Below are 10,286 nucleotides of genomic sequence, written 5' to 3' on the forward strand. Positions count from 1 at the left end.
AGGTGATTACCGGAGGTATATAACCAAAATTACGGCAAAAAGAAAAAGAAAAACATGGCTATGGCTCCATGCCTCCATCGTTCCACCCCGGCCGTTGTTGATGTACATTAAAGTACTGTTATTGGGCTATGTACAGAGGGCAACAAGAATTATAGTAATGTACTGTATGAACGTATACGTATGCACGCGCGTACGTCAAAGTGGCCGTTCTGCAGAAAACGTCCATTGACACTCGTACACTGCACGCAGTTTCAACTCTTTGTTTACAATAACAAGTGAGAGATAAGATGTTTTGAAAACAAAAAAAATACAAGTGAGAATAAGATAAAGGTATAGCAAGACAGGCGTTAGTCCACTGACCACGACAAGGTAATCACCGTTTCAAGATCCACACGGACGAATGATCGTAAGCTATTGCCGCAGAACAAGACCAGCCACGGATGGGGGTACTCCGATCCACACGATGATCAGCACGCACCGGCAGAGATTACAGTCGAACAGATCCACCTACCCCCCGTTCCCGCGCTGCCTATTTATAATGCTCTCCCGCCGTCGTCACGAGGGCAGTGTCTGCGCGCGCTAGCTAGGCAACACTGCACACTCGTTCCCTGCCGGTGCCGGTAGATCCCTGACATCAACCGATCAACGCCATCCATCTTATCTGTCGGAGTTGGGGAAGACGACTAGTACAGTAGCTAACTCTAGCAAATCGACTCGGCATATACAATGGAGGTGAAAGTGGTGAGCTCGAAGCTGGTGAAGCCGCGGTACCCGCGGGGCGCGGCGCGGCCGGACACGAGCGAGCACGTGCCGTCGTCGGTGTTCGACGCGGCCACGTACCACATCCAGATGGCCATCATCTACGCCTTCTCGGCGCCGGCGCCCTCCACGGCGGACATCGAGCGGGGCCTCGCGGACGTTCTGGCCGCGTACCGCCTCTTCGCCGGGCAGGTCGGACGCGGCGGCCCGGAGGGGTCCCCGGGCGTCCTCCTCAACGACCACGGCGCGCGGCTCGTGGAGGCGCGCGTCGAGGGCGCGAGGCTCGTGGACGTCGCGCCGGCGAAGCCCACCCCGGAGATCCTGAAGCTTCACCCGGACCTTGACGGGGAGATCGAGGAGGTGGTGCAGGTGCAGCTCACGCGGTTCGCGTGCGGCTCGCTCGCCGTGGGCTTCACCGCCAACCACGCCGTCGCCGACGGCCACGCCACCAGCGACTTCCTCGCCGCGTGGGGCCGCGCCACCAGAGGGCTCCCCATCTTCCAGCAGCCGCCCGTGCACCACCACAAGGAGCTCTTCAAGCCGCGGCTCTCGCCACGCGTCGAGTTCGAGCACCGAGGCGTGGAGTATTACCGGCCAGTACTGCCGTCGGCGACGGACGAGAAACAACACCACGGCGGGGCAAACAACAACGGCGTGGTGATCCACAAGACGCATTTCACCAAGGACTTCATCGCGGGGCTCCGGGCAAGGGCGTCCGAGGGCCGGGGCCGGCCGTTCAGCCGGTTCGAGACCACCCTGGCCCACCTGTGGCGCGCCATGACGCGGGCCCGGGGGCTCGGCCCCTACGAGACATCCACGATCCGCGTCTCCGTGGACGGGCGGCGCCGCCTCGACGAAGCCCCCGCGGGCTACTTCGGCAACCTTGTGCTCTGGGCCTTCCCGCGGGCCACGGCGGGCGACCTCCTGAACCGGCCCCTGAAGCACGCGGCCCAGACGATCCACGACGCGGTGGCGCGTGTGGACGAAGCCTACTTCCGGTCGTTCGTCGACTTCGCGGCGGGCTCCGGCGCCGTGGAGCGGGAAGGGCTGGAGAAGACGGCCGTGCTCAAGGACGTGCTGTGCCCTGACCTGGAAGTGGATAGCTGGCTCACGTTCCCGTTCTACGAGCTGGACTTCGGGACGGGGAGCCCCAGCTACTTCATGCCCTCCTATTTCCCCACGGAAGGGATGCTATTCCTCGTGCCGTCTTACCTAGGGGACGGCAGCGTCGATGCCTTCGTGCCGGTGTTCGAGCATAACCTCGAGGCCTTCAAGCAGTGCTGTTACTCCATGGAGTAATTTTCTAAGCTACTAGAGCGAGCTAGAGGAAATAATTAGACCGGCAAAGTTAAGCTTGATCATATCTATCTCTTGCTTGCTTGCTTGCATGCATGCAACTTGCAATGATGCAAGTATATATTGTTATCTCCATCTATCGACCATATATAGTACTGTAACTGTATCCATTTTTATGCATGGTGGTGTACATGTGCTTTTGTGAGCTCTTCTATGATACCCCGTAATCAATATAAGCCGTCCGTTTAACAAGATCTAACGGCCAAGGTTGATCTATACTGCTATTGAGGGTGACAGCAGTATTTGGAACTTGAGGGCTAATTAGGTAAACGTAAACCATGCATGCGTGCCTGCCCGTCCGCAAGACCCGGTCCGTTTCCTTCTCTGTTCCGGTAAGTCCGGCTGCTCTCTTCCCAATACCAAAAACAAAAAAAGTAAAACATTCGCGGCAAGGAGTCATGGTGGAGGTGCCGGCCGGATGACAAGGCCAGCGAGAAGCTGCGTGCAGCGCAGTATGGGATGGCCGGGCAACGTAGTGATGACTGGAGAGCAGAGAGAGCGATGAGAGAGCCACGAGCGTGACGAGCGGCGAGACCGACGAACACTGCAAGAGACGGAGAGACGAGCTTGGCGAGCGGTGAGAGCGCCAAGCAATGGCGCAGGTCGACGAACAGTGGCGTCCAAGGCATCGTAGAAAATGGGCCGGGATTAGCCCGATCGGATTTATACTGCTCCCTTCCTTAGAGCAGTACAAAGGTACCGTAAAAACGCTCGCTTTTGTCTGTCGTGTACGACGTTGCGGATCTCGATCTTTTGTGATGACTACCTAAAACCTGTTATGGGTATATTCCCTTTTCTGTTCTCTCCTAGACACTTGTACTGCCTGTGTTGTCGGATCCTGTAGCCATGACAAGCGAACCTCGTGATCGATGACGGAAATAATTTAATTTTTATTCTCTTTTGTTTGGCGTGGGTACGGAACAAGACATCACGATCATGTTCTCTTGTAATATGAGATGTGGCCGACATCATTTGAATTTTTTAGCACACGATGACAGTACGCTACCCACTTTGAATTTAATCGATCGTGTTACTCGCGAAAAATGCTCGAATCCACCAAGGATTGTTACAAACAGTTTAAAATTGTACCCATTTTTACTTGAGATCTGAGCTAACTACTACATGCTCCATGCGGTAGTTCTAGCCTCGAAAAAAAAAACCTACATGTACTTTTAGTACTTTATCCGAGGTACATGCATGTACTTCCTGCGATCTTAAATTGTTGTGAGAATATTACATTATCTAAACGCTTTTTAAAAATAGATGCATTCATATTTGAGCAAATTTGAGTCAAGAATTTAGAATCAGAAAGAGTACTCACTACGATCCTATATTGTTATCGTTATTTTAGTTTAAATTTGTGCTAAAACAACGACAAAAATTTAGCTACGTACTAGCTGTGCATGCCCTCTCAAAAAAAAAAGCTGTTGCATGCCTGCACCGTACCAATCAATTGACCACACACTATATATAATTAACCTGCAGTGCGCACAGCGAGTCGATCTAGCCACAGAGTAGCTCTCATTGCTCATGAAATCAAAAATGCATCACTCCGCATAGTTTTGTACCCTCATACTATATATCCTGACAGTCCGTTTCCTGGAGATTGATGCTCTAGAGATGGCATCATGCATTAAGTTTTGGGTACCACAATATGTTAGCCAGGGCCGTCTCCAGGAATTGGGGGCCCTGGAGCCAGATTGAAAAATTTGGACAATTTAATTTACTTATATAACTTCAAAATTACAATATGTCTTATTTCACACAACATCTAGAACTATTAGTACACTAGTATTGGAGTAATAAACTGAATGAATTATATGAATTCTATGTTTATCAGTAAAATAGAAGAGAGGGTGGGATCAAACCTGAAATTATGACAAAAAAATAGAACAACAATGAAGAATAGTGTTATAGGATTAATCAGAAAACCTGATTAGGCGTTGAGGCCGTGAGGCGCGATGGCCGGACTATCGGACACGAAGAATTGCGGAGTCGCGGACGGAGGGCGTCTTCCCGAGAGCAGGGGCGGAGCTGCCATAGAGGCGTCGGGAGCAATAACTTTTGCCGGTAACGTAGAAATAGATGTGTAGTTACTCGGCCGAACCCAACCAAAAATCACGGTCGAACCCATCGATCCCATGCTGCTGGGCTGGAGACGATTTACTCGGTGGCAAGTCAGCCCAACTAGACAACTAACAGCCCAGCTAGCAACCCTGAACGATCAATCTGTCCGCACCCTCTACACGCATGGCGGCGGCGTCTCGTATTCTACTCCAATTCTTATGCAATCTCGCGTCGTTCCGTTATCTGCCAACCAAAACAAGGAAAACCCCACTCTGAATCCCGTAATTCCTTCGTCTCTGTCGTCTCACATCGCCCATCACACAGACGCAGGACGCCGGCGACGGCAGCGGCAATCTGACTAGCCGTCTACCTGCCGAGCTCTGAAAATGCAGGTATGTGAGCACCTGATCTCCCTCAATTCTAAGTCATGTCTAGTGTCTAGTGTCTAGCGTAATCCCTAATGTTCTGATTGATTTTTCTTTGTACTTTGATTGATTGATTGATCTAGACCACGGAACGTTATTATGAGAAAAAGAAACGATCGTTAGATTAAGATAATGATGTTGCAGCAAGGTTTTAAATCGCACGCTAAATCATTTCGCCGTGGCATCCTCCAGCCGCAATAGCAGCCGCCATTGCGCCGCAATCGCGTACAAAATTTTAGCGCCATATCTAAACTTATCTGTTTAATGAAGAATTAATGCAAAATTAGGGATTAACGTTGATTTCGTGGCAATTGTCATAGCGTCACACCGAGGCTTTCGTGCCGCTATAGCGGCCAAATTGTGCGCCATTTATTTCTACGTGATGCAGGCACTTCAAGGCCACCCGTTAGACACAAGCAATCAGATTCTACTAATGCTAGTCTGCTACAGTCTTGTGTTCAGAGAGAAATTAATTTAGATGAACTGCCTTACGATAAGGTAGTTTAAATGTGATGGTTATAGATGATATTTTATTTTTCGTTTTTTATGCTCCTTTTGAGCCGTACACGCTTGTTTTGAGATGGTCTAAGATCGTAAAATACTATAGTTAGTTTATGCCCAAATCTCGGACGAACCCATTGGCAAAAAAAATTAGCTTCGCCCCTGCCCAGGAGATAAGCAATGCCTAGACGATGCAGGCATGCAGCAAGCGAACTAGCGAGGGCTGATGGATTAGGAAAGATTGGCCATGGACTGAGGACACGCCGCAATCAGCAATCAAGTGAATCTACGACGTGCCTGATCAGCAAGATTATGAGACGAGCTGCAGGAGCAGACTGGCAAGGCGATTGCAATCGCCTCAGGTGGAGCCGTGGAGGCGTGGCATGGAGGCAGGGGGTCGAAGTCCAGGCGACGGAGGCAGGAGTCGAGCATTCGCCGTGCGTGATTAGCGTTGTTTCCCGTTTTTCCTAATTAATACTATCGTGATTAGCGTTGTTTCCCTTTTCCCAATTAATACCATAATAACTACAGCTAGATTTGGGGGCCTCACGATTTTGGAGGCCCTGAGCGGTCGTGCACCTCGCGCACCCTCGTCGACAGGCCTGATCTTAGCCACATGAAAACATCCATTCCTCCTTCGGTACGTGAATCCCTTGGCTAGGATGTTATGTGGATACCAACATATGCTAGAGAAAACCACGTTCCTCATGAAATGGAACAATTAGACATCATCACGATTGGACCCCAATCAGCAGCCGGAGTGGAGGTCGAGCCTTCGAGGCGACTGACTCTATGTCGTAAAACTTTTCCCCTTCCCCTTCCCTTTCCTCACTTTTCCACCAATCTTCAATCATCTCCACCTTTTTCTCTACAATCCAAGCTTTTCATCGTTCCATCCTTCGCCATGCCGCACGGCAATCCTTCACCCATAGCAAGTTTCACCCCAACGAAAGCCATGGCATCAAACCACCCACCGCCTGCGCCAAACCCCACAAGAAGCCAAAACTCGTCACGTCCCATGCCAAATAGAAACATCCAAAGATCTCGAACTCAGACAAGAGATGATGAAGAAGAAGACGGAGGGCTAGCCCGACAAAGGGCTGGCAATACTCACCGGAAGCAGGATTCTCAGAGAACAACTGAGACTGAAGAAAGAGCCAGGCTTGAGGAGGAGCAGCTGAAACGAGAGGAAGACATCCTAGAGCTTGCTCTTGACCTTCAAGCTATGAAGATCTCTATGCCAGGAGAGTGCAATCTTCAGGTACAAGAAGTCAATCCAGGGTATGCTATCACTTCACAGTACAATCTTCTGCTGAAAGTATCTTGTTCAGGAGGCACTCCTAGAAATATCTCTCAGCGTATTGTTTCAGTTGCTATGGCCAAAGCTTGGGGTAGAAATTATCATCTTATAGCTGAAGTTGCTCTAAATCTGTTTATGGCTCAATTCCTCTCAGCTGAGGCTATGCATTTTGTGATTGCAAAGCAACCCTGCACTACGGGATCTGATAACCTTTTGATTGAATGGCTCAATCCTAATGAGGACAGTAAATCTAATGAGGACTACAGATTTGAAACTCTTTATGTTCCTATTAGAGTCTATGGTGTTCCTCTGTCCTTAAGGTCTCTTAATCCGCTCCAAGGAATTTTAAAGAAAATAGGAGAACTTTCAGATCTGCACGCTTTAACTGAAAGCATGCTGTTTGCGAAAGGATCCTACATAACTGGTATTGCTAAGTTGAATGTTCTTAAGCCAGTTAAGGACAAGGTGAAATTGACAATTTCAGAGTCTACTAGTATTACCGCTTACATTCATGATGAGAAAATAGGAAGGATTTGTACTTTCTGTGACATTATGTTCCATACAGTTACTCATTGCAAAAAGAGAATTGAGCTTTTCATGGAGAGAATTGCAAGCAAACAATCAGCTGCAGATATTCTGTTTGAGAGATATGGGAAATGGATGACACTTGTAGATGAGATACCTAAAGAGACAAAGCTTGAATCTGAAGTTCAAGATAGAAATGTCATGCTAAGAAGATTCAAAAGGCTTTTTAATCCACAGATTGAGCAAGGTCCAGAAAGAACAGAAGAAGAGCAGGATTTCAACTATATCAGAGAGGAGTTCCCAAGAGATTGCCGGCAAAATCTGACGAGGAAACAACTGAGATATGAGGAAAGGGAGGTCTCATCTGCAAGCATGAACAGAAGGGATTTCATTGGAAGAGAGAGGGAGGTTGAAGATGACACTGTGCATCCACCTAACTACATTAAAGAGGGCAGCTCAAGGTTAGGCGGTGCAGTTACTCCCCTGTTGATGCATGGTGGACACATCACTCAGGGCACAGGAGAAGATATGCAGGTTGAAGGACACCAGGCTAAGCAGCAGAGTAAGGGCGATCAAGTGATGACTGAAGCAAGCGACCGTGTGCAAGTTCAGGTTCCAAAGAACTCTCAGCTTGAATCATTGCTGCAGTCCCCTGAAGAGGAAATGAGGATCCTGCAGGAGATGATACAGAAACAGCAAGAAATAATACAGCTGCAGAAAGGGATTTACACTTTCAGAGAACCTGGCCCTCCAGGCACCAGAGGGGCACTAGTCAAGCAACCTCTAGGCCCACTTCCTGCTACTGGCTCAAAAGGAAGTACTAGTTCGCTAGCAGAAAGAGCTTCTTTCAAAGGAAAGGGTAAATTAGACATGGGTTCTAAACCCTTCGTCTCCCCTAGGCAGTTACGTCTGGCGGCTCCACTGACTCACACTGAAAACATCACATCTGCTGCTGCAATGGCTTCTTCATCGCAGAGGCCTCACCCAAGTCAAGATGTTAATTTCTCCCAGCTCCCCTTTAACTCAAGGCCAAGTAATCCCCAAAGATCCACCCACACTCCCAAGAGGCATTCTTCACCTACCTCCATTCTCGGTCTCCCACCCGCAAAGAAATTGGCAAGCTCCCCAATTGGAGATGCGGCGCTGGCGCGCGGCATCCTCGCCGGACCTCAGAGCTCGGCCTGCACGAGCCCTTCTGCCTCTGAGAGCCTCTTCCATGGCGGATCTAGAGAATCCCCACTCCGGATTGAACTCGTCTCCCTGGAGCTCACCGGAGATACTAGAAGAACAGATCCACAGTCCCACTCAAGCTCTGGTCGCAAGGGGGGTGGAGGAGCCAGTGGTGGATCCCCTTCCTTCTCTTCGAGGGGGAATCGAAGGAGACATTCGGGATGGGATGTGCCTCCTCTTTGTGGAGCTAGAGGTGGCCATCCTGCTCCTCCGGCGACCAACGCCAGTGGGGTTGGCCTTCTCGCTGGGGATGGAAGCGCACCGGCCGGAGAAGCTGGTGAGGGCATCCCTGTTGGCGACGGCAGCGGCAGGTCTCTGGAGCCGCTACTGCACTCCACTCTTCCGATCCCTGGCAAGCAAGCTCACTGCACCAACAACCACGAGGGATCAAGTACTTCCAGTCCATACCCTGGTCAGGCCAATGAGATTCCATTCAAGAATAGCAATGAGGTTGAAGAAAGACTTGGCGTTTCTGCTCAAAATGGTGGCTCTTCCTTCATGGGTGAGGTTCCTTATCATGGTCATTTGGGGGAAAGGAATTCGTCCAAGGTTCAAGCCCATATTCAAGTCAGCTCCATTGGAGGAAATTTGGCAGAACACACTCCTTCCGCTCTGGAACACAACGAAGCAGATGGTAGAGAGGCGCTGGCGCCGGCCTTTAAGGCACCACGGGCACCATGAGGCTAATACCCTGGAACTGCCGAGGTTCTGGCGGGGGCCTCGGCAGTAGGAAGATGGAGCACCTCGCCCGGTTGATATCCTCCACAAAAGCTCAGGTAATCTTCATTTCTGAAACTAAAACTGCCAAATTCACTTCTTCTCATCTGAACAACCGCTTTAATCTTTTTGATAGCATTGTCTGGCCCTCTACTGGTCGTGCTGGTGGTCTTTGGCTGATGTGGAAGGATGATGTTGATATCCAGATCAAGTTTATCTCTAGCAACCTAGTATTAGCTTTAGTCGTCTGTGGTAACCCTAGGCTAACTTTTGCGTTGGCTTGTAAATATGGCGACCCGTATCACTGTCTGGACAACCTTATCTGGGAAAAGATTTGAGTCTTTTGTGTGTGATAACCTCAACATCCCGGTTTTATGTATGGGGGATCTGAACAATATTATGCTACCTTTAGATAAGAGTTCACCTCGTGTTAATGCTTCCCGTATGCACAATTTTAATCTTTTTGCTAAGAGGTGTGGTCTGTTTGATCTTGGCTATAACGGTCCTGCCTATACTTGGTGCAACAAATGCTTTACTTCTAAACCTGTGTTTGAACGTCTTGACAGATGCTTGGCTAATGCTGGTTGGTGTGATCGCTTTCCTAATACTAATGTTTACAACCTCCCTATCTTACTTAGTGATCACGCTCCCATTCTCATGATCACCGATTCTAATTTTCAGCGGCCCCATCTTAAATTTAAATTCGAAAACTGGTGGCTGTTAGAAAGTGACTTTCAAAGCATAGCTAAATCTCAATGGAATGCTACTCATCACCAGAATTTTTGCACTAGATCTTCTAACCTGGCAGGTACCCTAAGAAAATGGTGTAAGAAAAAAGAGGCCTCTCCAGCAACAACTTGATGAGCTTCAAGATCAGATCCTGTCAATTCAGTCAGAACCTGAAGCGACCGCCCCCGTACACGGATTCGATCTCTGTGCTTTAGTGCTAGTCCCTGGATCGACTCACTAGCACACACAGTTTCAAGATGTAATATCATAGAACAAAGGTCTCAATATTATAACGTATCATCCAGAATTTAAAAGTACTTACAACTCGCATAACCTCACGGGTTAGCTGGAAATGAAACAACTGTTTAGTAGCGGAAAGCGAAAGATACAAGGGCACATCAACACCACGGTGAGAGCGTGTTGGAATGTAGGCTCGTAACCCAAACAAGCAGAACGTACATCTTACTCGTCGTCGGAGCTTCCTGCATCATTAAACGATGCAGCCACTAGGGTCAATACATTGAATGTATTGGCAAGAATCACTAGGAGTTATAATAGAACCTACCAAGTATATGCAGTATTTGGCAAGGTGGAGTTCAGGCTGTTTGCGTGGAAGCAGAACATAAATTACCCTACTACAAAGGAATGTTATAATAATGTTAACCACTGGACACGGG

At 49.0% G+C, this 10,286-nt stretch overlaps 1 protein-coding gene across 1 annotated transcript; it reads left to right on the forward strand.

Moving 5' to 3' along the window:
* The first annotated feature begins 424 nt into the window (after positions 1–424).
* Positions 425–2,307, forward strand: LOC100843104 (putrescine hydroxycinnamoyltransferase). Its single transcript, XM_003578512.4, has one exon. The coding sequence runs from the start codon at positions 727–729 to the stop codon at positions 2,056–2,058; it is 1,332 nt and encodes a 443-aa protein (XP_003578560.1). The 5' UTR covers positions 425–726; the 3' UTR covers positions 2,059–2,307.
* The last annotated feature ends 7,979 nt before the right edge of the window (positions 2,308–10,286 follow it).

The sequence above is a fragment of the Brachypodium distachyon genome, chromosome 4, assembly GCF_000005505.3.
Source record: "Brachypodium distachyon strain Bd21 chromosome 4, Brachypodium_distachyon_v3.0, whole genome shotgun sequence".
NCBI lineage: Eukaryota > Viridiplantae > Streptophyta > Magnoliopsida > Poales > Poaceae > Brachypodium > Brachypodium distachyon.

Coding starts and splice junctions, on each gene's coding strand:
- LOC100843104 (XM_003578512.4), top strand. CDS start 727: ATGGAGGTGAAAGTGGTGAGCTCGAAGCTGGTGAAGCCGCGGTACCCG.